The sequence below is a fragment of the Spodoptera frugiperda genome, chromosome 2 (assembly GCF_023101765.2).
Source record: "Spodoptera frugiperda isolate SF20-4 chromosome 2, AGI-APGP_CSIRO_Sfru_2.0, whole genome shotgun sequence".
Taxonomy (NCBI): Eukaryota; Metazoa; Arthropoda; class Insecta; order Lepidoptera; family Noctuidae; genus Spodoptera; species Spodoptera frugiperda.
In genome coordinates, this window is record NC_064213.1 from 9,034,095 (window position 1) to 9,062,094 (window position 28,000).

Below are 28,000 nucleotides of genomic sequence, written 5' to 3' on the forward strand. Positions count from 1 at the left end.
TGGCAATTCTCTCAGAGCCTGTGAAACTGACCCAAAGTCTAAGATAAAATAATTATCTCTATCCAACGAATGCTAAATCTCACCTATATCGTTGCTATAAAAGACGAAGTTTGATTGTACTACATTGCACGTTGTTGCTTAAATCTTAAACATTAATTTTCTGTAATTGATTTCTATCATTACATTTTTATTATATAGAATTATGTACTATTGAAATTTAGTGTAGTTGATAATTATGTGATTTAAAAAAGTAGTACTTTCTTGCTACAAAGCATTCATCATCGTCATCCCCTTAACTGAATAATATTGTTGACAGCCCCAGAGGTCCTGTCTCGGGAGCCATATGGACATGCCGTGGACTGGTGGTCGCTGGGAGTACTCACCTGCCGCATGCTCACTGATGAGGTATGTATCTACACATGTAGTTGATAATAATGTACCATTCATCTAAGTAGGTTTATCTCAAGCTGCTGATCGTACGACTAGCCACTAGCTGCTCTCGATTTCTATTAAGTCTAGCAGAGTGTTATCGAAATTTTGGTTTTTCATATTCAGCTTACATAGGATTGAGGGTGCTTTTCCATCAGAGATGTGCTGCGCTACGTTGGTGTGGATGCGTTTGGCTGCCACTAATCATATTCATTGGTACACATAACATAGCACTGGTGGAAACAGACTCAGCTAAGCTATGTTTTTTATATGGAAAGATGTGTGCTATGGATGGCTTCCCTACTATCGATATCGCATACTCAGCCTACTATCGCATCTCCCTTTCAGCTACATAGCTTACCATCAGTGGAAACGGTTATACAGGGTTTCATAGCTTAGCCATCAAATCTTCGTAGCATAGCTACATAGCTCATCTCTGGTGGAAAAGCTCCCTAAAACTTCTTATACAGGCGATCAGTGACGGGTGTTACATTTAATATAGGAACTGTCACCTCTGCTCACCATTTGAGGAAATAAAAAGCATGTAGGTATCTACCACTGTTATTGGCCCAAAATTATTATTCTTACGTTCCTCTTGAATTCGTAACAACTCAAGCAGTCTTTATGACAGGAAATTACATACATTACGCATTGCACGTGTTCGAACAATCCTAGCACACTAACTCCTAATTGATATTCAATCTATCGATACTGATACTATCACTACTAGTGTACTGCAAACATGTTTCGAATACTTGATACAAGTCACGCTAGGCTTGGATTCCACGCAGTAAATAGCGTCATATGGTTTAATTTTTTTTAATTCTCACTAATATCTGTGCATTATGTGGATTTTTTTTTATTCATCACCATAGGGATTAATTGATATGCTAATAGTGTACTATTAAGCCTTACAGCTTCCATAAGCTCGATAAGTCCAATGACTAATGTCACCAAGTAACTATACTGTAACATTGATCTTGTTCTTAAATATTTACTAGCTTTAAGTTGGAGCTAATAGAATTTGTAATGATCTTCAATTTTTCTACATTTAATGTTAAATGTCACACTGGGAAATAAAAATACTCAATTTATAAAAACATATTTTATTACTTATAGTACCGGAAATTCGATAATTTACTTTGACAAATTATAACTACAACGTAGGTAATAATTTTCGGATCGGCTATTTAAATAGTCTCTAGATCTAATGAATAGTCGGAGTTATCCACGCAGTCGGCGCGTCTGCGTCGGTCACCAGTCACTCACTCACTCGTCACTCGCACGCTGCGGGCGGGGGCGGGCCGCCGGGCGGGGGGCGCGTGTCGAGACTCGCGTGTCGACACACGTCCGCCGCCGCACGCCACCACTACTTATCTAAGATTCAGGAGCTCCAGTTTTCTCTTCAGATGAGTTTTCTTTTGATTCTTCGCTCGCGCTTTCCTCACTTGAGCTTGATGGTTTGTCGTTTAAAGGCTGCTCCTGTTTAGCAGGAGCGGGTTCGCTCTTCTCAGGTACAGTCTCTTTGTTGTCAGACTTTTTCTCTTCAACAGCAGGCGCTGGGGCAGGCTCTTCTTTAGCTGCAGGCTCAGGTGCAGCAACGTCGCCTGATTTTGATTCTTTTTGTTCGGTCTCGTCTTTCTTTACTTCTTTGGGAGCGTCTGCTACTTTGGCGGCCTCGGCAGGCTGAACCTCTGGTTTAGCTTCTTCAGCGGGCTTGTTCTCTGGGACAGGCGCAGATTTGGGTTCTACGGCGGGTTCAGGTTTGCTTTCCACGACAGGTTCAGGTTTGCTTGCCTCAACGACTTCAGGTTTCTTCTCTTCAACAGGTGCAGCTTTGCTTTCAGCTTCAGGCTCAGGTTTGCTTTCCGCAACGGCCTCAGGTTTTTTCTCAGCAGCTGCCTCAGGTTTGTCCTCAGGAGCAATAACCAGTTTACCATCGACAGTGTTACGGACTACACGCAAGCTATCCTCAGAATTCTCTTCCGGTTTTGGGGCAGCAGGGGTAGCATCGGAGGCGGGCTCAGCGGCCTTAACTTCTTCTTTAGGTTCTTCTGGTTTGCTTACTTCAGCCTTAGCGGGTTCTTCTACGGGAGCAGACGGTTCAGATTTTTTTGGTTCAGGCTCAGCGACTGGGGCCGGTACCTCAGGCAGGTCAATTTTCTTTACTGGAGTTGGGATCAAAACGTCGGGCATCATGACGTCATCAGCGATACCAGCGTCATTTTTCACAGCAGTGACAACGTCAATATTTTCCTCGGGCAACGCAGCTGCCTTGGCAGAAGCGTCCTTGGGTACTTCATTTACTATGGCTGGTACTTCAGCAGCTTTGGGCTCCTCAACTGGTTTAGGCTCCTCAGCAGGCTTAGGCTCTTCAACTGGTTTAGATTCCGGCTCTGCAGCTTTCTCTTCAGATTTCGATTCAGCAGAATCACTGGATTCAGGTTTCTTTTCAGGTTCAGGTTCTGCTGATTTTGGTTCTGGCACAACTTCTTTTACTTGAGGTTCTGGAGCCTTTTCAGGCTCGTCTTTGACTTCGGGTTTCTTTTCTTCTACGGGCACATTCTTGGCTTCAGGTTCCTTTTCGGCTTCCTTTGATTGGGGAGCTTCCTCAACTTTCTTTTCTTCTGCTGGAGCTGGTTGGTCGTTGTTGACCTCTTCAGGTTTTGCCGCAACTGCTGGAACTGGTGCAGCCACTTCAGGTTTCTCTTCGGCTACTGGCATTGCCAGAGTCACAGCCGCGAAGGCCAGGCATAATAGTAAGACCTTCATCCTGAAACGACGAAAAGGTACAATTAGTGGTTTGACAAAATAATGACTGCGACTATTATAGATTCAAATGCACGTCTGCAAGTCGTGAGCGCGGTAAGGCCAATGTTACGCGCCGGCCGCTTCGACGTTTCGCAGCAATTTTCCTATTAAGGCTGAATCATCTAAGGGCTTGATTCGCTGGGGAACAAGTACCTATCTTCGAATCGTCTCGAATTAATGTCGATGTGCATAAGTAGGATGTAAACTATTTACAAAATAGGCTATGATACAATAGAGAGTTTTCAAACGGCTTTCACATATAAACGATCGTAGCGTATTAACCGACAGAGGGGATATTCATTCACTATGCTTCTTTTGTTTAAATAAATGTTATTAAATCACTGCTAGCATTCTGTAATGCAGGTGTATTTAATTACTATCTCTTATAAAGAAGTATTTATATTTTTCAAAACTGCGAGGGAGGCTCATCTATTTTCCATTAGCTGGGAAGGTCATGTACCCTGACGGGTTTCTATTTTTAGCCTGCACTAGCTAAAGGTAGGGCATTAAGGCGATATCCCAGCTCCTGTTGGAATGCGGTCTGGCGCCGCACTGTAAATAGATAGATGGCAAATTGCGATGGGAATTATCATTATCTTAAAATAACCTAGAATTAGTTTCCATACAAATTGGAATCGATTACTTGAAGTGCTTTTACAATACTTATGTATTCCAAAAATGTATATAATAAATAATGATTTTCGAAATTACTTAGAAGAAAGGAAAAAGCATGTTTATTACTTTTTTTAACCATATCTAAGTATTGCACATGATGGACACTTCCTAGTGCGTGCGCAGAGCTAGGCAGGATGCGAAATGCGCGTTAGAAATATGGATGATCCGGCCAGACGTCGGCAACGCATTATCTGAATTTTAATTGGCTCATTGAATTGAATTGCTAACTAGAATGCAATATGTGGCATCGTATGAATGATTCACACGCATACGCACTTGTCTCCCCACGTTTTAATCGACCTCGTATCGGGCTTGTATTTATAGTTTTACGAAAACATTCGCTTAGAAATTCTCTGTGAAATTTAAATTGCGGCCAATTCTATGCGTACCCGTCAGTCACTGGCTGCATTGTCTAGAATGTGAATGGATTTAAAAAAAGCTGAGACGCCATCTGGACAGACCATCTTGTCGTGTGACAAGTGCGAATTTATTAGCGCGTGATCTTTTTACGTTAACTTAAAATGAATGCAAATGTTCATTATTATGCGTCAGCGAGTCTGATTCCAGCCTGCACTGTCTTTACGCGTACGGTTTTCGTTTTAACTTTATTGTATAGTCGGTTGTTTCGATTTCTTTTTATCTGTAAGAGACCGGGTCAAGATGACCATTTCAGGTGTATCTTTACGTGTAGTTGCACAAGTCAAGTTCAATACGTAACGAGAACCAGTTCTATAAGTTCTCGGTTACCGGTTATTACGCGGAGCTGTTCTTACTTCATTTTATAAACGATCGGTCTCTAGCTTTTTGTTTCTTTTGGAGACATCTCGTTTATTTAACGTTCCAAAGATTATTCAAGCTGTTTTTATTAGGTATATAGGTTACCTAGGTTTTAAACATTGGAGCTTTCGAATTGAAAGAGAGCATCGCATAAAAAGCGAAAACGTCTGTGATCCAGTTTTTTTTTATTGATTTTGAATGGATAAAATATGAAAGTAGATGTAATATTTCTGATTTAAAACGAGATACCAAATAACGATTGTGTGAAATTAAATAAGAATACGCATGTAATGTCATAACAATAAAACCAATTGCTTACAGGAAAAAAATACAAAAATGATAAAGTTGCGGGCATTAATTTCACGAAACTGGTTCGATCAATAAACCGATGAACCTTGGTCGGCCGTTGCTCTGCAGCCCTGCGCTGTTGCCATCTGATTACTCTTAATTCAGTATTATTATTGCGACACCGATCATTATCTACCATTTCGAACATATAACCACTAACTTAAAGGATGAAATGAGAATATTGCCAATGCTTCCCTTCGATCATGTAACGTACAAAATAATAAGTAATTGCAACAGGAAAAATATTTAACTGCCCAAATAAGTTCCGTAACAAATTCCTGTGGAAATGGAGGCACAATAAATAAGGTATTTATTATTTTAGATGAAGTCCTTGTCGAGCAAAAAAGGAACGAGTAATGAAATGCACATAAGTAAACCGTATAATGTAATTATATTATTGCAGTTTATGTTAACATTTTGTATGTATGCGTTTGTTCGCCGAGTTATTTTCTGGAAGGATATCCTCGCCGGCAGAGGGCAAGGATTGTCGCCCTCCCACACGACGCGCCAATCTTCCAATTGAAGCCCAGCGCATGCTCGTTCATTGGCGCAATGAAAAAATTTGCTTGCCTGTAGGCACTCGTATAGAGTCGTGTTGCTTCCCACAATTCCCCAGGGCACATGTTTATTTCTTATTTTCAGTTCAAATTGATGCATGATGACTGCAGTTTATTATGCTGCATCTTCTGAATATGACCACTATTTTTTATACCACACTAATGTGGTCTTTAATGGATACTTGGGCTGTCATAAAATCTACTTTAGCCCGTTGTTCAGAATACAAGTTTATCATTGTGTCAGTCTAGTCGGCGTGAGAACTATAACCTTTTCTCTGTCCAACCTAATTTCCTAGGCCTTGTGTACTCTATTTATAATATTGTAGCAGAACTGTCACAGTTACAACATAATGACAACGTTACGGCTGACCGAATTCATTTACGAAATGCACATATTTTAATGCCGATCGATCTCCTTATTCGACCGTAACAGATAAAATATATTAAAATTGACTATTTTGCAGAAATATTTAAGCGTACTTTTTTGTAAATATTGTTATTTTTTTAAATTATGCAGAGAGAAATCGCTCGAGCAGCGATTATTTCGTCTGTAAAAACATTTCTTATTAAAAATTACCAAATCAACAATCGTGACTACGTTCATTTCAAAACATTGACGTTGCCAAGAAAATTATCCAGAATTAAAATATTTTTTCATGCGTAGGTAGGCGTCGTGTACAGTGTGTATTGCAAAGTACAGTAATCAACGTTATAATATGTTGCATCAGTTGTATTTTCTACGATGTGTGTGATGTTTCATCAAAATGTTACAAGGACTGTGTAATGTGCATCGTAATTACTTAGGCGCACCATAATAACCCTGTTTTCTTTATCTATCAAATGAATCGCGAGTTTTTCTCATGATAATAATCGTACGTTACTTAAGTTAATTCTTCTGACGCTGGTATAGTACTATCCTGACTCGACCTTTCCGTTCTAATGCGGAAATTTTGTTTATCCTAAAACACCGCATCCGAGGTGTTTTAAACAAATGACTGAGCAGTAATTTATTTGTAATTTATCTAAATTACTTTGAAAGCTTAACGAATCTTTATATATAGATATTTAAAATAACATCAAATATCAACCAGTTCTAGATTCTGGGAAAAGTACAGTATTGTATATTCAGACTATTTTAGGACAATCATTAGGTGTGTCTAACTGTCTGTACAAAGCGAATTTTACACGCGTTTGATACAAGCGTATTTTTCATAAAGCGTTGCAGAATAATGAGAGGGAATCGTGACATTTGTTGATCCAATTACATTGTTTACCGCGTCGCGACCGATGTGAGATCCGACCAATCAAAATGTCACAATAAAATTAACGCAACATCTTGTATCGAGCATGTAGAACACGTATTCTGAGGTAATTCGTATTATCTCATACACGGTATAATGAATGACTACATTACCACAGATATACATGTATTACCACAGATAATACAATTAGCTCATTGTTTTTCTTTAATCTGTTTGTAACTGATGAAATGAAGATTTAAACATCGAATTGTAAATACTTATCCATTGTTTTTGAAACATGTATTTCTTTCATTGGGTTTATGGTTGGTGTCGGTGGATTGTTTCAGGTAGACAGCATTAGATTATGATTATGAATCGTCATGAGTGGGAATTAGAAGTCCTATATCGGGTAGCATGTGTATTACACGCCTAAAGAGGAATATTGACATCATATCGTATTATGTTAATAAAGTATCATCATTTGACCGTACTGCTATTTAGGTCCTTCGAAATATTCCATTGCGCGGGTTGAGTAATGCTCACGTTTTAGTAAAGGTTAATGTTGGCGTCTCATTCTTCGCAGACAACTGTCCAGGTGGCCCACCGTAATATACAGAGATGTCCACGCTTACTAAATTCCCCAAACAGGTTTACATTCTTCGTATAAACTAACTGTGGTCATTGAGTAATGTATTAAAATTAATTTACATTAACCGTGTGTTGTGTGGCAATGGTATAAAGATATGATAATAAAGGTTTCAGAATATCTTTTAAATTACGACGACCTTAAAGGTAACATAATCTTGTCATCCCGCTGTATATTTAAATAAGTAGACACATCTGTATAGCCTTATCCATTTTACGACGTCTTCAGTCCTTTGGACCGGACACAATTAATGTTGGTAGGTCTCACGCTCAGCAGTTGGTCTACATCTACACTGGAACTGATCAAGCCACTTTATTTCATATTTCCAACAAATAAAATAGCAGCATTGGTATTTCGTTCCAAAAACCAGAACAAAACGACCTAGACGATATTTTTTCCGTTCACGTTTAGCGCTTTCTATAAAAAATGACCTGACAGTATCTAGTACATAGAGCATTTGATGTTCCACTTTCTATTGCTGTATAGTTGTTAGGTTTTTAATCGTGGTTGGTAGGATAAGTTATTGTTTGGTTGTTCGTGATGCCGTGCGTTATGAAACCCGTGTGTTCTGCTTGTGCAATCGGCCATCGGCCCACGGTTCATTGTCGACGTATACCGAGCACAGATCAATCCTATCCGGTATACAATAACATCTCACTCGCATAAATCAAATACGACAGTGACAATGGTTTATGATGAATGTTCAGCTTCGAAGCTGTGGAGCGTGGTGTAATATGTTTCATTCGTTGAAAACTTCTTGTAAAGATTTTAATATTAATTTTAGCTTTAAAAAATCATAAAGTCTTAACTTTATGCACTATTATGGACAAACTCTATGCTAGTTATCAGTAAGTATACGATTTATCGTCGTGATGGCTTCGGGGACTCAATATGCATACCTATATACTATGTGAGACGAATCTTCGCGTTTCATAGCATGTAAGTGCTCACAATTACAACTGTAAAAATGTACTTCTGCCACTGATAGAAATAGCAAGAGCATTGTTATGTATGTGCTCGTGTGTATGCTCAAGGTAATTCAGAAAATTTGGCTCAGGGAAATGTACCAAATACTTTACTTTGTATATTTGGAGCGTGGATCCATGCGAGACAAAATGAGTTTTATATGGTTGTTTTATAATATACGGCATACGAGAGGTTAAAAATGAAATCTCCAGAAATACATCAAAGACGAATATTATTCAATTCACTCGATTTAATTTCGTTAGCAATGTTATATTGTAATCAAGATCTCATTTTCTGTTTATAGCTACTAATCATGACCATTTGAATCGCGATTAACACTGCAGACTGCAGTTACGTGCGCTGTTTCTGAAACGAATCATTTTCTTTGGAATTTTAATATCTACAAACTTTTCACTTGATTTTCGACTTACTTTTAGAAAATTGTAAAGTGCTAATCTGTTAAAAAAAGAAGTGATGCTAAATGTACTAGTGACTTTACAACGTCGCGATAGGTAACATGAACGATTAAAAATCCTGGATGTCGCAAGTGTAGAAAATGTGCTAAAAGTTTAAAAAGAAGGAATAGTACAAGTCATTATGTAAGTATTTCGCATTGCCCGTAGTCGTTTTGGAGAAAATGCCCAGAATTGCCTTCCAAAACAGAGTTAATGAATTGAGAAAACGGTTTAAATGTTTAAAGTTGCCTGCCTGCATATTTTATCGCCAAAGGTTAAATGATTTGTATTTATGTCTAATAGTTAAAGTCAAGCGCAAAGGTTTAATTAATACGCCTTGACTTAACTAATAAATAGATATTCGGTTTTTATTGCCGTTTTATAGCCAGCCGTTATATTTTTTACGTTTTAAGTATATCTGATGAGTTATTTAAATTTCAACATCGATTTTGTAATAACAGATTAGAAAAACAATTGTGCATCTAAACTGAGGCCACTGTTGGAAGTTTCAGTTACAGCGTTACAGATAAAAGTACGTTTGTTAGGCAATTTACATTGAAATGCAGTATGAAATAATTTGTAAGTTGTTAGATAATGGTAAACCACCAATGATGAAAAGGTTCTTCGAATAGACAGATAACAATTTGTGTTGTCAGTTCAAATACTTAGGTAATATTGAATGCTTTATTTCGGACTGGAAAGTCTAGCTCGTTACCTATTATGTTAGGAAACAAAAAGGTGATCGCTAGATGAACGGTAAACAGTCGGTGGTCTCTGCGGTAGAAGCAGCATAGGTCAATGCCAGCGGAAGAACTGAGTTTGAGTAACGGCATAGTTCGGTGCGGACAAGTGTGAAATGTCAACAAATCTCCTCATTTCAACTCCGACCACTTAACCGGTCGCCGCCGTGAACTCTGTCCATGTAACCTGACATTTTTGATTTTTTTCGGTTTGTTGGACATACACATTATGTAATGCACATTAATTATTTAATGTTACATTATGTAAATGGTTACATTTATTTCAATCAAATTAATGCAGTGGAAACACCACTGACACAGTGACGGACACCGAAACAAATTGAACTGAATTTTTTGCTTATTTTACTTATCAAGTTATTGTTCAAACATCGTCTTCCTCCACTGTCTTCGCAACCGTGAAGATCACAGTTCTTTATTCATGGAAATATTACCTTTTTTATGTTTATGCATAAGTCTCAAAATTGGCCTTGTCAGTCCAAAATAATTACGCATGCTGCTTCAGACTATTGTGGTGGCTAAATACCCATGATCCGTAGCAATGTTTATCATTATGTTGGTATAATGGACGTGACTGGTTACCTTGGCTGGTACTTTACTGGTCACTTCGCTTTTTGCGTAGAACGATGCTGTTTCTGACTAAGTAGGGTAACAAAGAGCTTCTACGGATATTTCCATTAACGTGTACTATGCGTTAGCTGAACTGTCGGCGGCGATGTCTTCCACGGAAATGTACTGGGCAAGGCGTATTAGTGCTTGCGTCACTGGGTCGACAGGAGCGTATGTAAACTGACGCCACGCCAGATTTATGGAGTGCGGATGTGATAGTTTTGCTAACTATTCATGTTGTCGTGTGCCCACGGCTTTATCGCCTATTGTTAACTATCATTTTTGAATTGTTCTCTATGAGTGAAGGCGCATGCCATTTTTATTGTCTATTTAACAAGCCTAACACCTAACATCGGTGTTTAAGCTAATGCATGAAGAGTTAGTTGGGCGGAAAATTGGGCAACGTGCCATGCAGCCGAAGACATAAAAAACGTGTAAAACAGTAATTTTAAATACAATGCCATATACGCACGCTACTTGTATTGTACGCAGCTTGAGTCCAATGTTTTTTATTTGGTACTTTCAAGAGTCAATACTTAGCGATGTGTCATTTTAATTATTTTTTACTGATCTATAGTTAGTTTAGTTTGCACTCGGCCGGAGTGAGTCATGAAAACAATTTGATTTTTTTCTTCGGGCCGCGATCTCAGCAAAAGCGGTAGGTTTTATTGGTGAGATGTTTTTATCGCAGTTTTGTTTCGCTCCAGTCAGCTAGCGGGGTCATTAGCTACTCACGACCATCTGTAGCAAATTACTGATTTTGTTGTTGTAACTCCTTATTCATCAACTTTATGTTTTGCTTTGTACTTTTTGTAAATTTTAATGCATAGCTTTGTTGGAAGTTCTTGGAAACGTTGGAAAAATAAATAATTTATTAATTTTGCCATTGTCGTATAAGTCATTGTTGGCATTTTATAAAACAAAAACAAATGGGTAATATTAGCAACACCTATTCTCCAAATTTTAACCCAGAACATAAAACAACTTACATGTATTTTCGACAAGAGTAATGAAGGATATTCTCTCTAAATACAATTCAATAGTACAAAACTATTGTACATAGACTTTGAAAGGTAAACACAGAAAATAATGACTAATTAACACAATGTTTCTTGTCGGCGTCTAAATAGGAAAAGTGTGAATGTTTAGGTGTAACCTGGTGTAGGCACAGAGGCCTGAAATCGATTCTGTCCGCGTTAGTCGCGGCTGAAGTGACGCTTCATGTTCGAACACTCACCGAGTTTCTGTCACCAACTTAATTAAAGAATTTCCAACAACAAAATACGCTCGAGAGACAACTGCGACTTAGGTACATAATTTTAATAATAAAAAGCATAATTGTAAAGGGATTTTGCTACAGATGTTACTGGCCTATAAAATATTAATATTATTGCTTACAGCTTTGTTTTAACCACATTTTACAAATAACAAATTCAGTAACCGTTAAAGCATAACCGCAAGTCGCCCATCTCCGGTGAGGGCACGCTACTAGTTGTGTGTCCTATCCCGGCTCTGGGAACAATCCTGGCCATCCTAGCGTGAATTGCGCTACTCGCTTTATTTATTGTCTCGGCTAGGTGCAGGGCTAAGCCGAACTACCAGTAAATACGTGGAATGTAAGTGATCAATTTGAACTGATTGCTCGAGGTATCGCAAGGCATTACAAACAGGCGCTATAATGTACTCACAGTTAATAACTTTAAATGGAAGCATTCAAGTGTAAACACTGACTGTAACGCTTAATATAAATATTAGGTTTTACATGCAAGCAACGTGTGATATTTTGAGACGAAAGATGATCGAGAAATAAATATGGAAGGAAAGAGAACGCTTGGCATGAGTAACTGTCCAGTCCTGTGTTCACGAGGTATTTTATACATCCTACCGTCTGCTCGTAACCGCTTAGTTGATCTATTTATTGTGTAAACAGGTTATTGTTACTACCAGTAAGTACTATTTGAACTAGATCGGTGTAATTTTATGCGTTTGAATTAGAGAGTGCAGTGCAAGGTTTGTTTAGCTTAACTGCACTGTTAAATTATCTTTTGTATTTTATTTATCTAAAAATAAATATATTTCCAAGTTGAAATAAACTAAAAGAGGATTGACAAAGAAAGGATTGAACACTTTTTAATTTTAGAATTTTGTTCCACGAAATATCTTAATATTAAGGTTTTAAATACTCACATGAAATTAGGTCCTGTAAAGATTTACGTCGAAGGGACGATATAATCACTGACACAACTTTTTAAAAAGCTCCAAGTTATTTATTTTAAATGTGCGGTCGCTGTGACGGTCGGCAATGTATTGGTGGTAGTTTGATAATGGCCGTGTTTATATAGCGCGTTCGGGAGGCGCGTTGACATAGCCGATGCAAGCAAGCTGCGCATGACCATCTCCAACGTCGGGAGCTTCGCTTTTTAAAATTTTATCTACCTTTGTTGTTTTTCAAATATCGATTCTTTTAGTAAATAACTAGATATAATTTTCAACTGTTCAAAATTACTATAAAGTATTAATACATTTACGAATTTAACCGAAAGTATGCAATAGTAGAAAATACGTGCATTTCGATTGAACCATTATTCTGAAATAAAATTCTCGAGTAAATTAGTCATGAGTTCGTGAATGAAATAGTTTCTTATTCCTGCGACATTTGTTTACAAATATTGAAGAATGTGACCAGTATTATTAAACGGATTTAAAAGTTAAAAATAAAATTGCTGTAAGATTGTTCATCGCAGAACTGGTTATTCCAAAATGTACATTAAGATGATTTGAATTGTGGTCACAGGCGCCTGTTCAAACGTTCCTGGGTTCAATATATAGAGATATTTTGGGAAGGTAGTGTTTTTGGGTCTCTTGTGCCCTGAGTTCGTAAATTTTCGCCTTCGATTATAACTAAAATATCTGTTAATAGATAAACAATATGTGGATTTTTAAGGCGCTTTAATATAGGTATCTAATGAGAACATCATTATTATCTAGAGTTTGTTTGGACGGGGATTATCTACGGAATAACTAGTTCGAATTTACTAATTATTTTTTGAACAATCAAGCATATTCTCTAGTTTTGTATATTAGGATATAGATTATTTATTTATTTATTACTCTTGCACAATTTAACATTACTTATAGGTTATTTATGACCTGATGCGATATATTAAGTAGGTACTCGTATTAATATCACCTACATTCATAAATCATCAATACAAATCTAGAATAACTAAAGAAACCATTGTTGGTTATTTTCGAATTAAAAGGGATGGATTTGAATAAAGAACAGTAAAACAAAAATAGAAATCTTCTATATCCAATGAGTTTTTAACCTAATTTTTTATAGAACTTTTATTTCGTGATTAGAAAACTAATATGATTGGTAAACCAATTTGTGAGGAAAATTAAAAGAATATTATATAAATTATATGCTAAAGAAAAATTAGGAGCACATCACAGGAGAGGGTTAAAACCACAAAAAAACGTGTAACGTATTATAAAAAAATATTTAGTTTTTCCTGTTTATTTTTATGTATTCAAAGGAAACTGTATCTTCTGATCTTTCACTGATAAAACCTGCGTTATTATTGTCCTCGTAAAATAAAGACAAGAACTAACACACTATCGCATTATTAAGTTTTTTTGTTATATTAGTAATTTTAATAAGGATAAAACAATGAACGTTTGATATCAGTTTTATATTTTATATAACTTTAAGATAGATAATGTAGGTGTATCGTAATGAGTTGCCCCACATGCTAATATATGCGTGATTATACTGATTACTTATTCAAAACGTAACCTTATTTTCAGGACGATTTAATTATTGATTGGATATAATTGTTGTAAAATATAAGTATATTTTTATACTTAGAAATGAAGACTTTCTTTTTTGTATTCTTCTACTTCTAGTCTTGTTTAATATTTCCCACCTTAGGTGAGGTGGTAGGTAAGTAATTTTATGTATAGGAAAAGTCTGCCAAAGTCTCCGTAAACCACTGCAATTCTTGTAAGCAAGGATCTACAGTAGATACATTATACAACCGGAGGAGAGAGGAGTAATTTGATGATTGTCCATCCTTATCAAAAAAGGTGTGATTTGAAGTGATTTACGTAGCAAATTTTTAAGTATAAAGAAATGGTTGGCTTGGCAAACCTCCAATATAATTATACTTAATAAAACATAGCTGTAAGTCCGCTATGACGCGTAAACCTGTGAATAACCTTGCCCTTCTCCCCTTAAAAAAGCTAAGAAGGAACTTTGCATTCCCCATTTGTAACAAATTCCATCAAATTAAATATTATCATACATATTATCTAGTAACCCTGAATCACTGGATCTAGTTATAAACTTAGCTACATGTAGTCTAGCTTTCAAAATGGAAAGTGACCTGGACTTTAAATTAATATTTACAGCTTTTTACAAACAAATTATCAGTTTATAATCGTTAACACCAATTAATTAAATACCTACATTGTTTAGCCAAAATCATAGAATGCATTAACTTTCCTGATTCATGAGTAACGGTGGAACTTTTGGTATTTTAATTTATTTTAAAAATAAATCTATTTATGTATGTATCCGTTATAAATATTTTGATACTGGTTTTTTTCGTTTTTAATTATATTGTAGCTTCGTTGATTGCGTGATAGTAACGTGATTTCCGAATTCAAAGACCTAAGTTCGATTTTTAGGATGAGCAAGTTAATTTTGATGAATTATTAGGTTATTTTTAAGTTGGGCTTGCCTTTTATAATATTCCGTAGTGATAGATGATACATTATAAATAATATTGTAGAGTACAGCGGCGCAGGCGCAGGGTTATCTAAATAAATTATTTTAAAAGTAAATAATCCTTGGTACGGAAACTAGAATCCTTTAAAATATGATGTTAATATAATAATTGAGTATAGAGAGAAAAAACGACTTCCTAATTTTTTAAATAAATAAGTAACCTATTCATTTTATAGAAATGACATTGAAAACAAAAAAGATACGCTGTACGTGCGCGAATCTGACTCTTCAGTGAAGGTTCCGTTTAAAAAAAATATAAAAAAAAACAAACCGCATCATTAGGTATTTACAAAATAGTATAAACAGTTCTATTCTAGAATAAAATAGTAATTAACACATTGAACGCCGTGGTGGTCACCGGTGACCGATGTTAGCGGAGAATTCACAACAGTTTTCTATTGGCAGTCAAAGACTTAAAGATTAAAATACATTTAAACCACACCCAATTCAGTAAAAGGACCTGATAACTAAATATATCTCGCGATTTCACTCGCAAAGAATGTTCCGTAACACTGACGCCACCTATTTTTGTGAGAAGAGGATGGGGTAGTTTCCTTAGCCAAAAATAATATGATTATTTTAACATATGATATTTTATGAAAATCTTGAAATTGGGATTGATCGTTTGCTAATAGATAATTATAGTCGGAATTAAATACAAGTACCCACGGGTTTTTTTTATGTTAAACGGTTTTAATGAGTTTAATACTGAATAGTCATCAAGATTAAGAGAGTGTAACTACCAGATATCAGATCGATTTGACGTCAGGAAGGGGGTAAAATTCAGTAAGGGGTAAGATTTAACACAAATAAACAAACAGTGCAAACTGAATAAAATCGTTTAATAAAAAATGGATTAACAAAACAAGCTACAAAAAGCTTATTCAATTCCTCGGGTAGAGCATACAAAATTTGAAACGCTCAATTAAAAATAGTTAGCTCAACTATAAGAATTAATTGTAATTAGTTTGTTTATAAAGCAGTTTATTTAATCGATAGTCCTTCGATGTTATGTAACCTAGTGTTTAAGTTACCATGAAGTTTTATACACAAGAACAAGGTCTCAGATTTATTAATTTCAAAATAGATGATCTTTAGGTAAATGCTTTAGTACCTTATGAAAAGAATTTTAGTAACTAGAGAATGTAATTTATGGTTCATACTCTCCATAGACAAAATAAAAGCTGCCAGCAGCTTGGCCCGCGTTCCCTTGGGATAAAAAGTATCCTATCACCTAAGTCAGCTCATACCCTGTCTGTATATCAAATTTAATCAAAATCCGTTTAGTAGTTTTAGCGTGTTTGATGGACAAACATCCAAACGAACAAACAAACTTTCATATTAATAATATTATAGTGTGATGAAGTGCCATATCGTTATCAAAATCAGACATGCCCCAGAAATATTCAACGAATAAGAATTTGTTCGATTCAGGAATTCAGGAAATGTGTAAACAATCTTCAGTAACGAATGGAGTTTCTGGCTCGTTCTTCTTCATTCGAAGCTACACTTTGGTACGAGCACCTAGGTTCACTAATGGACAGACTATTATTGATTTCTCTATTTGTTGACATTTCAAAAGACCTATTTATGGTTTAATTGGAATAATTGATTTGACTTTGACTTCGTAGAAAATACAAAAAGTCAATTCAAAAAAGTCAAATAAATTTAAAAACGTGACCATATCTTTAATTTTGTACCTCTTTTTTTTGCATATTAGTCTTCGTCTTTAGGTTTTAAAGGAAAATACAGTATTTTTTATTGTCCGTACATAAACAAACTGATTGACGGAAACGTAATTGAGGCGGAAATGTAATAACCATAAAAATAATATAGGAAGAGAGACTTCTTACCTGTTTGCGTTCTTTGACAAACAGAATTTCAAGTTTATGAGTTTGTAACCAAATACAGAACTTTTTTGAAATTCTTTGCAATCTGCATTGGTCATTGCATATAGCACAGAATAAGAAAAACGTAAATATAGGAAAAGGTTTTGGTGTCCAATCAAAGCAGCCATCAAATATTGAACGTCCATTGGTATTACACTAGCTAAATCCTTATTAGACGAATAACCCGATCGTCAAATAGGTGTACCTAATAGGGGTAAGTTTTTACCTTACACCGAACACAAATCGAGACTCTAGGCTATTACAGATAATTTTCGATCGACAAATTGATAAAATAAAATGATAAAATCTACACGAAGGTATACTTCATGTTCTATACACATACTTTCATGAAGATTGGGAGTTTGTTGGAAAGATTGTCGCTGACAGCATTGAAAACGCTACCGGAATAAGTTTTTAAACTAACAACGCTAAGTACGACAACATGTAAAATATTGTCAAAATGTTAATTTATTTTTTTACTTTCATTTATTTAAGTGTCGCCGTATAATTTTCAAGTTTTCACGTGAATTGTAAACGAGGGGTCGTTAGTAATGAATTGATTGAGGCCTACTACTACCGGTATAGTGACAGTACAGGGTCAGTGGTTACTACGCCATCCTAATGTTGGCTATTAATGAAATTATGAATGAAATTGGTGACTGCCTTGGGCAAATGGTTGCTGATTCGTCTACGTACGTCAGATTGGGAATTTAGCTCTTGGTTGTAGGTTCTGTAATTGAGATCCTAAATATATCACTGGTTAACTATTTATAAACTTCGACCCCTTGTAATGATTATTATCGATCAATAGTTTAACATAGTGTAGATATTACATTTCCTTCTCTTACCTTAGACATCAAAAACCTTGGTATAAAAAAAATCTTACCCGCCAATTACGACCCCGCTCTTAGGAACTAGTTTCACTTAAATAACAGACTTATAAGTGCATAATTGGAATATAAATATAACCATGACTTTGATGACCATCTGCAGTAATTATTAAATTAAAATCTAAGAAATTCAAACCAATTTTGTTTAAAATAAACAATCCGGTTGTAAAAGTAGGTTTTACCGCTTACTTTATGTAGCGCGATATTCACTGTTTAGTCTGAATATTAAATGTTTTGGCTTGTGATAGCTAATCATTAATTGTGGTGATGCCTTTGAAGTGGAAGTCACATCAATGTACACCAAGTGGTTTACCTTATGAAAGCTAAGAAACTAAAGAATTAAAGAATTCGAAACTCTTGGGCCAAGGGGCCCAGTGCACATTCTGTTTTTAAAGAAATTGCTCCTAAGTTTACCGACTCTACACGTGACCAGAAGGCTGGCTTTTTCTTCGGTCAGAAGATAAGCATTGCTATTCAACGTGACAATACGGCCAGTCTTCTGGAAACGTTCCTCAGTGACAGTGATGCGGACGAGTTCTTTGACACTTGGAGGGAAGAAGAGAGGGAGGGAGGAATGGAGGAACTTTTTTTTTAATTATTGTAAGTTGTAGGTACAATTTATTTATTACTTATTTAAGTTTTTAATTTCATGTAGATTTATTTACTGTCACCATGCATAAAAATAAAACTTTTAATATTTGTGTATAATGTATTAAAATGAGGATCATTTGAATGGGAAATCACTAAGTACTAAAGCAGGATTACTAAACGTCCTAAACCAAGATTTCAAATTAAATCTTCCGATAGAAAACCTTGCTAACGTTTTAAGCGTATTGTTTACAATCAATTAACTTACACACAATTCTAAAATAAACCTGTGCGTGCTCATTTGAAATTTGTTCAGGATCATTAGTTAGCCATAGAACGATTAGCGCTATTGGCATAAAACATGCCTAATGAAGATTAACATTCATGCATTGGCTATCTTTCAATCTAACTTTACAAAAGCTTCAGACCACACATCGATTGGCACTCAATTAACATTAAAGAGAAATATATTTGTAACGTAATACTTTTTGTTCACAGCTATGCTTGCATTAAAATTAGATGTTAAGAAAATTTAAAATAAATCATCTCCTCATCTATTACTACTAAAAATTAGTGCAGTAGTTTTTTGACAAACACTAAATTGCAAGTTAGGAATGGACGACAAACTTCATGGCTAGTTTTTACCACACTTTTTTCTTTTGACAATGACAGTTAATTCTGGTACCAAAATAGCTGCGTACGCGACCTTGGCATTTCTCTTGGAACGTGAAAGTACGTTGGGTGATTTACCTTTTATCAGTATTGTGTAACGTTACGCGTTTTTATTGCCCATAAAACGACATCTCACCCAACAGGAACATCGCGTATGCGTAGGCGCATCTCGAATTTTCTTGGTCCAAAGCCTCTTTTATTTTAAAACGATCTTGTAGTTAAATTCTGGACTCCATTACCAGTTTCTATGATCGTTTGAACTTTCTATACGTCGTGACTCGAGAACGCCTTCGGTAAAACCAAGGTCAGCCATAGATTTTGTATTGTGTGTCTGTCTTTGGCTTGAGACATTTCTGTGTATGCCTGTCGTCGGTTTGATTAAAGTATTGTTTTGGTTGAATTGGCCTGCATCGTGCGTCTGTATAATATGATTTAGTACGTCATCGATCATAGTCACAGTTTGTGAGGCAATTCGATAACTTGCATATGTCACATTGCCTGCGTAATTTTTTTTTCATAACTGCCTTAACACATTACTATTACTCCAAAACGAACACTTCTTTAGTTACTTCTATACCTACCAAAACATCACGCATTTTAACAGCGGATTTTCCAATTTGTGTCGCTAATGAAAGAACAATAGACACACAAAAAATCTCCTTAAATGATGATAAACTTTCCGTCATTTACTTAGGTACAATTTTACACCCAAAATCGTTTCGAGGAACACTAATTGAAACAAAAACCATGGAAATGGATTACAGGACCAGTTTATAGTTAGGTGCAATCTAAACTTACCTCTTTGACGTAAGTTTAGATTAAGGAAAAATCCCCAAACATGGTCGTTAATGCGTCAATAATTTGAATGCGGTTCAGGTGCACTCGTAAAATGTTGAATATGTTTATATGCATCAATCTTTTCATACGGTTACTCATTTTGAGGAGTTTTACATAGTTCACTGTTTTTTTTTACAATAAGGAAACAAATGTTTGATTGGATAGAGAAATATAATACTTTATAATTTGAATTAGTTAATTCTTTTTAAAAAATACAGTAAAATACTGGAGAATGGGAATGAAAATAGCATGTAATTACTGAGGATTTGCCAAGTGAATTTTAGATTTATATGGGTATATAAAACTTTTTTTGCATTTGTTTACTTGACTCATTATGGAACGCTATAATAAGCTATTAAACTATACAAAGGGAGAGTTAATATTTATTCTTACATAGAATATTTTAACAACAAAACACAATCTCCTACCTACTTTCAATCTAAGTCTAGGTCCAAACAATTTTGTCTAAACCCTTGAAGGCTACACAAGAGTAGGTGTTGGCCAATGCGTACGTTAACAATTAAAAGTAAAATTTATCACTCAATATAAAACTTAGCATTGTTCAATGCTATAATACCTAGTGTATTATTGCATCGTTCACTTATTGCGTTTGCCTAAGTATTATATAAAATACTTATATTTATATTCCACGGGTCTATATATAGTTTATACAAAAATTTGTTAGTCACACTGTTTACGTATGCTAATAAATTTATATAGGTATGATTACGTGTGCAATGAATTGATTATAGTGTTATAATCAGTGAATAGATTGTATAATTTTATTCTAGATTTGTTATTTCGTTATTAAGTGATTAAAATAATAGTAGTAAGTACTATTATTACTAGTATTTCACGACTTATACTTAGATAGACTTACTAGTATTTTTATGAATAGAACTGGTAAATAAACCCACTTTTAGTGCTAGAAATCTAGGCGATAAAAAAGAAAGTAAATCGGTTATAAAAACTTGAACTTGATTTTGAAAAAACATGTTTGTGAACCGTAAACAAGTTAAACAAATGAAAGTTCAGACTCCTTTTTTAATATAAAGCATATTATGTGAACTTTTCAAACTGATATTATTGCATTCGTAAGTTTTTACAATTGATAGCAATATCAATGCGTAAAAATAACTCTTGGGAAAAAACAAGGGAAATTATTTTTGGGCTTTTTAATGGGACAAGCCCGCCATAACCTCCCAAAACCGCTGCAACTCCTGTAAACCAGAATCTACAGTAGATACAACCATGAAAACACTGGAAGTTGGAACCATGGCACCCCCAGGGACATGAATGACTGTGTTGGATCGCGTAACGAAATAAATCAGAATAGAAGAAAAACAAAACGATAGTTTAAATTATTCTAGCCTACCAACTGATGGTCAATTTAATTAATTACCATTGCCACGTTATAAGAGATATCAATGGAAATTTTGATTATTTTTTAAGGCATACTGACATTGCCTACTAATAAACGATGTAGCTACGTTCATATACGTACGTAAGTGAACTAACAGGTTCGTTGAAAAAAAGTAATATTTTCCATATATTTGAAACCCACACAAAACAAGCAACATAGTAGAGTTCTATCCGATCGCTGTTCATTAAAAGTAGGCTAAAATACTCGCCGAGATTATTTAATTAAGCGATCACTTTCAAGTGCTTTGCCCTGAGCCGGATGGAGGGGGCTGTCAGATCATTATTGACTTAAATCATTGTAGGGTCTCTACTGTTGCTAGGTTATTACAGAACATTGCGTTTTGCTTATGATCTTTGACCCACAAGAGGGTTATTGATCTGAAGAATATTTATTTATATCGGTGACTCTAGCGAATTAGGTTATGTTAGCCGAAATCTGGTTCGTTCTTTTTATTAACTATCCGTGGTATCATTCCATTAACATCATTTACGTAAAGAGCTACCACGGAAGCCTCTTTACTCTAGTCTAAAAATTACAATTTTTTTGGAAAACAGTGAAGTTTTACACTTGTTCTTCTTTATTCGAAACTACACTTTGGAGTTAGTACCTATCTTCACTGACAGACAGACAGACTCACGTTTCAATAGTACCTAATTAGGGATTAATTAAAATAAATGCTCTGACTTTACATAAAACAAAACGATTGTACTAACATAGATTTAACTATGTAATATTTTCAACGTAACCATCGAATTTTCCTCTTAGTGAAGGCCATATTTTTTAACAGATAGAAATAAATTTGGCACGTCGCTATGGTTTCTGAAAAATTGTTATCTAGGTTCTAATGTGGGTTTAATCAAAATAAAATAATATGCCGTACACAATGGTGTAATCTTTGTATTAGTCATGAAAATTAGGTTTCTGTATAGTACTCATTATGCAATTTTCATGTTAACTTTTTATTATATAACTTATTAAAGATAAATTGAATAAGATTGGATGTGTACCAAAAAGGTAACGCAATAAAATAATAAAGGAGGTTACATTACATAGGTACATATACGTAAGATGCTTCAGTATTATTGAAGGTAATTGGCCAAATAAGAGATTCGTGTAACTTTAGTGTATATTTTTTTAATAAGAATCAATCGATCGAGTATTTAATCTTTGTCGTTGAATTATAAAGGCTTCCTGGCGCTTCTATCTAATTAGCACTCAGTCTGTGGTTTTGATAGTCGCTCTGTAATATTTACTTTTCCTTTAGCACCTTCTTGCTAGCCCAAGTTGGACCGTACTAATGAAATACTAATTCTATAACAAATTAAAACAAAAAAATATCAAGAAATAGTGTTTGAACATATTTCAAATAAAAATAAATAAATTAAAAAAATTAAAAAACCCGACTGCATAAAAAACACTTAAAATAATAATCTTATGCGAAACATAATTGAGTACAACAGTCGGTCAACAATTTTTTTAATTTATTTATTTTTATTTAACACTTTTTAGTTAGTTATAATACGGCTATGTGTTTCTCAAGATTTCACCCGCGCCACGAAACAACAGTTCAGAAACCGCTAGTCAATCGCGTCGCGTAGTACCTATACGAGTATTTAGTTTGGATAATAAAGAACCTAATTGCACATAGTATTTTTTTTTCTATATGTCAGTGATATACCATTTTGGAATCCTCATGATGAGCTCTTTAATTTGATACCCATATTGTAGCAAATATTTTTTTTTTATTTTTTTTTACTTCTCTCTAGGGCGCCTCACGGCCTCCATGTTGGTTTTTGTTTTACGTGACATATCTAAGAACACTTGGGTAATTAAGACGAATCCAACGATGCCCTGATTCTCGAAATCCATCAAGCCGTTTCGAAGAAATGAGGTAATAAAGAATATTAGGCTCATACATACAAGATACGCGCGAAAAACATAACCCTTCCTTGGCAGTCGGGTAAAAATACTTTCGTGTATTACAATGCTATATTATGCATATTATCTAATCAATTATAGGGCTGTGTATTCTGTCGAAGGTACATATTTAAGTAGCTACACTTAATTATTACAATAAAATTTACCTTGAGTGTAAAGTACTGCATAAATCATTTTAACTATAACTCTTTACTTACAAGTTTATACTCTTTTGTTTTATAAGTTTGTTACAGTTAATAATGGTTAACAGATATTTAAAGGCGTTATGCCTCGGACAGTTTCAGGCCATTACTTCGATTATCCCATTGTCTACTGATTACAGGAAAACATTTAAGTACCAACTAAGTGATTCTTAGATTAACAGAAACCAGGAAGATGGTCTTCAAGGATTTTTACTAAAATGTTCATGAATGTGAGAAATACTTGTACTTAGGCAAGTATTATTGGTGCGTCTATTATTTTTAGGTTAAGATTTGGACAGATATTTCAAGGTTTGGGCACCTATTTATTTGTTTTCTATTGATTTGTATATCAGTCTGTATTGTTTTTTTATGGATATCAATCTAATCTGGATTATGAAGGTTTAACACGTTTCAAGATCTCAGTAGAATGATTTCATTTGATATTCGTAATTTCAATTCAAAGGTTTGTTGACATAATCCGTAGTTAAAACTGCGACCAAATTTTTTTATTTCACATAAAATATACCTGCGTAAATAAAAACCTGATATTTTGGAGTATCCGAAATTCAATGCAATACAGTCATCGATATATTTTTTCTTAGGAATGTCGCATGTTACACAGGTATTGTGTTTTATAGTGTTAGTGATCTTGACCGCGTCTAAATCCGTTAATGTTTCAGTTGTATTGTTGATAGCCATGCTTGATTTTAATCAGCGTGTTTATTCCTTAGTGTACCGAAATCTTTCTTAGTGAAAACTTTGTGTTGAATGTTGTACTTTAATTTGTATGATTTCATTAATATGAAGACTGTTCCCAAATTTTCCGTGGGATTTTCATCCTGTGTGTGTGTGCGTATGTGTCGAGAAAAGTTAATAGGATTTCATGAATTATTTGGTTTTTGTTACCTATGAAAAGTGCAGATTTTATGAGAATTTATTTTTTTCACTAATTTGTATTAAGTATATAGGTGACATAAATGCACTAATTAAAGTATTCACATTTGAAAGAAATAAAAAAAATTAAGGTGATCTGTGTGTGACACACAACACTTTGAAATTGCACATTTCCCATGGATTAAGTTAATAATGTATTTCCCTAGCCTATTAGATATCTACGCATAGAATCAATAGGCAAATTGTTACCTATTATTATAATAATCGCACCCTGTTATTTATTGCTAATAAATACTCTTATTATCGTCATTCGTGACTTTATTGTTGTTTAACATCTTCGTTTTATACGAAAGAAAACGAGGTTTACGTTTATTTACATTTCAGTTTTTCTTATTCTTGTGTAACTTGAGTTTTTATAGCTTCCTTGGTTTACCTAATGGAAGTAGACCTGACAGTTAACGAGGAACTTCTTACCTGACATCTACTTATAGGTATAGTTTTTTTTTCTACTACAAATTACTACAGCCTGTGCAGGATCTCCTTCAGACTGAAGGCTCTTCAGTAAAGGTAAAGTGGTGCAGATTACAGAGAAACTGAAAGATAGTAAACTCTCGTGATATGGATATGTGATGGGCACGGGGTGAAAAATCATGTGGCGAAGCGAGTTTTGAATTTGAATTCGGATTAAAACTTAGAGATCGACTAAAGAAAAGATACATAGATTATGTAAAGAAAGGAGTTTGTCATGGGATAACGTCCGATACTATTATGGAAAAAGACATATTGTGCTAATTCTAAGTAGCTTGAGATAAGGAAAGAAAATGAACCAAGAATCATGGATGTTGGCCAATGTATGTTTTAGAAGATTACTGGTTTCTGTCAGCGGCTTCATTCACGCTCCCGTGGGATAATAAGTCCCAAATACAAAATCCAGTCACTCAGCTCATAACCTGTCTGTGTACCAAATTTCATCAAAGTCTGTTCAGTAGTTTGAGAGTGATTCACGGACAAACATCCAAACAAGTTTTTATACAAAATACGCCTAGGTATATCCCTTTGAAAAATAAAAGGCATAACATCTTGTTCTTCTAATAGGTATTGAAAAAGATTTCTTTTTGCGGTCACGTACAGTGAACATATTTACCATGTATCAATCTTGTTACCGCCATGTAAAGCGATGATCGTATCACAAAAAATACCTGATGTACAATTTGTTCGCAATTTGCATGCGAATCCCGTACCTTATGCGTCTAAGCTGACTCATTTATTCATATGACATTACAACTTACGCCATTAGCAAATCAACGTCACTTGAAATTATCTCTTGTAGCCGTGTGGCCAACCCACGTGTAGGATTTATAATTATGTGAAAGATCTAAAAATAAACATGTTTGGTTATTGAAAATTCTTGGCGTTTTATATCGTGCAGGGACTTTTTATGCTTTACTTTACTTAGTTGATGTTTTTAATCGACTATTTGCTGCAAAACTAATACAGCGTAACTACGTTTTCATTACAAGTATGGTTGAAATAATATGTAAGTTTAATATTTTTGAATTGTACGATTTTTTTAACGCCTAAACTTTTATTTTATTTATCTATCCATATTTACGTTGCTAAGTATTTACCACACTATCACACTCATTTTAAAAACTAATAAATGTGATAATTTGTTTTGTATATTTGTCCGTCAAACACGCTGCAATTATTGAACGGATTTTGATGAAATTTGGTGTACAGATAGGGTATGAGATGACTTAGGTGATAGGATACTTTTATTCCACGGGAACGCGGGCGAAGCCGCTGGCAGAAGCTAATTTACAATATAAAAGCTTTATTAATTAAATATAAGCGTTTATTACGTCAGTATTTAAATAAATATCGCCTAAAGCTACCTAAAACTACATTATTATTATATTTTTATCATCGTAATGCACAAAATTCCATCGAAGGTTTGTTTGGTTGCTAATTTTAGAAACGTGCAGTCATTGGCTCGTTACATTATAATAAAAAACATCATTCACGGTCTATGGATGCTGGTGCATCATCAGGTGATTTGGCTATCTGATTATTGTATCCGCTTCATTGATTACAATGCAGTAGACTTATTAAAGATATTTAATTGAAAAGATGACGATACAAATGTTAGGACACCTGAGTCTTACAAACATGGATGAGAATAATGTCCTTATAAAAAATTCTTCAACTTGGTCGTTGACCGATAGGCAATCATTATCTCTATGCACATGTTACGGTATTTTTATCGAAAAATAAATTGTCCTAAGCCATTCTTGCATTTAGCAAGTACCGACAGCCAAAACAATTACAACCGACTTCGATCACTCATTATTTAATTTAGGTTTCCCAGCAGTAATACATAATTTGTCACATAACACGATTTTGTATAAAATAAAATTTTCGATAAATGAACAATATAACTACTTAATACAATAAGCGATATCGTCATTGTTCAATAATGTTTTCAATACCAAGACAAAATAATTATTATATTTTGGTACAAAATCCATTACCGTTGGCTAACAATAACTTGTTTGTTTTGTTCATTGCCGGCTTTTTTTGGTGAATAACGTTTGGAAACGACCTGAAATTTGCGAAGGACAATTTGTCGTCTAAGAATTTTATTTCAGTATACGACTAAACCGAGTTTTCAGTGTACTTCTAGTACCTTCTTACGTACTAATAGGTTTTTATTCATCTATTTTATATACGTAGAGCAATACGTCTATTATGAAACAAAAGCTTTTCGCTAAGATAGGCTTTAATCACCATGATTGGCGACTGATTTTTGGTAATTTGGGGATTGCAGTCAGGTCACCTAAAATTTAGAGGATTTGGCTGTCCGCATTTCGCTAATTGGTCGCAGTTTTAGGACAAAGAGCCAGTGGGACAAATACATAAACAAATTCTTGTGTATTCTTAGTGGTCGTCCAAAACACAATTGGTGATACAACTTACGTCAGCCACTTAATTTGACAATAAACAAAAACGGACCTTAATATTAACTAAGTACCTAGGTAGATACTTCATAATGGCTAGTTAAGATTGCTTAGGGAAGATTGTACCGATACTTATTACTACTCTTTGGCCATAAGGAAGCCAATGAAGGAAAATTACCAAATACGCGACCGAACACGTGCCAACTGCCGAGCCTAATCGTGAATGAAAGAATTTTTGTTGTTTGCAATTAGACAGTTCCTAATTATCATCAAATATTATCACTGGAATTAAATTAACATATCATTAACGGCTCTAAATACAAGTTTTATATTTATATGCGTACAAAAAAAAAAAGATGTCGGTTATAAAGGTAAATAGAAGATACGGAAAATCACTTAAGTACCTTAGTTTTTACATTAGAATATTAAATTTGCTCATTTATGTCCGTTCGTACTAACATATCCTAAATCTACAACGCTTATTTACTTATTAAGCTTCGCAAACTTTACTTAGACTCGAGTTTTGTTATGAAAACATAAGGCCAAATTGCAAAAAATTGATTTACCTTATTTCAGCACCTTTGACACTTCACTGTATTCCGATTTTGTTAATGAAAACACAAGCAAATGTTCCTAGCTGACTGAATAAACTGAAGGCATTCAGCC

The 28,000-nt window shown here is 34.7% G+C and overlaps 2 protein-coding genes across 3 annotated transcripts in view; one reads left to right on the forward strand and one right to left on the reverse strand.

The window, feature by feature from the left end:
- LOC118269431 (autophagy-related protein 101) overlaps window positions 1-28,000 on the forward strand; it is a 59,518-nt gene that overhangs the window by 15,795 nt on the left and 15,723 nt on the right. Inside the window, exon 7 of the mRNA XM_035584542.2 lies at window positions 317-405. Within this exon, the coding sequence (XP_035440435.2) occupies window positions 317-405 (89 nt within the window). The remainder of the gene's footprint in view (window positions 1-316; window positions 406-28,000) is intronic.
- Window positions 1,520-27,924, reverse strand: LOC118269430 (cell surface glycoprotein 1). Of its 2 annotated transcripts, none has more exons than XM_035584541.2 (2): window positions 27,901-27,924; window positions 1,520-3,202 (listed from the first exon to the last, which is right to left on the reverse strand). In XM_035584541.2, the coding sequence occupies exon 2, from the start codon at window positions 3,199-3,201 to the stop codon at window positions 1,807-1,809; it is 1,395 nt and encodes a 464-aa protein (XP_035440434.2). In that variant the 5' UTR covers window position 3,202; window positions 27,901-27,924; the 3' UTR covers window positions 1,520-1,806. The 2 variants fall into 2 exon arrangements, with proteins under 2 accessions (XP_035440434.2, XP_035440433.2); XM_035584540.2 differs by lacking the exon at window positions 27,901-27,924 and adding an exon at window positions 12,460-12,624.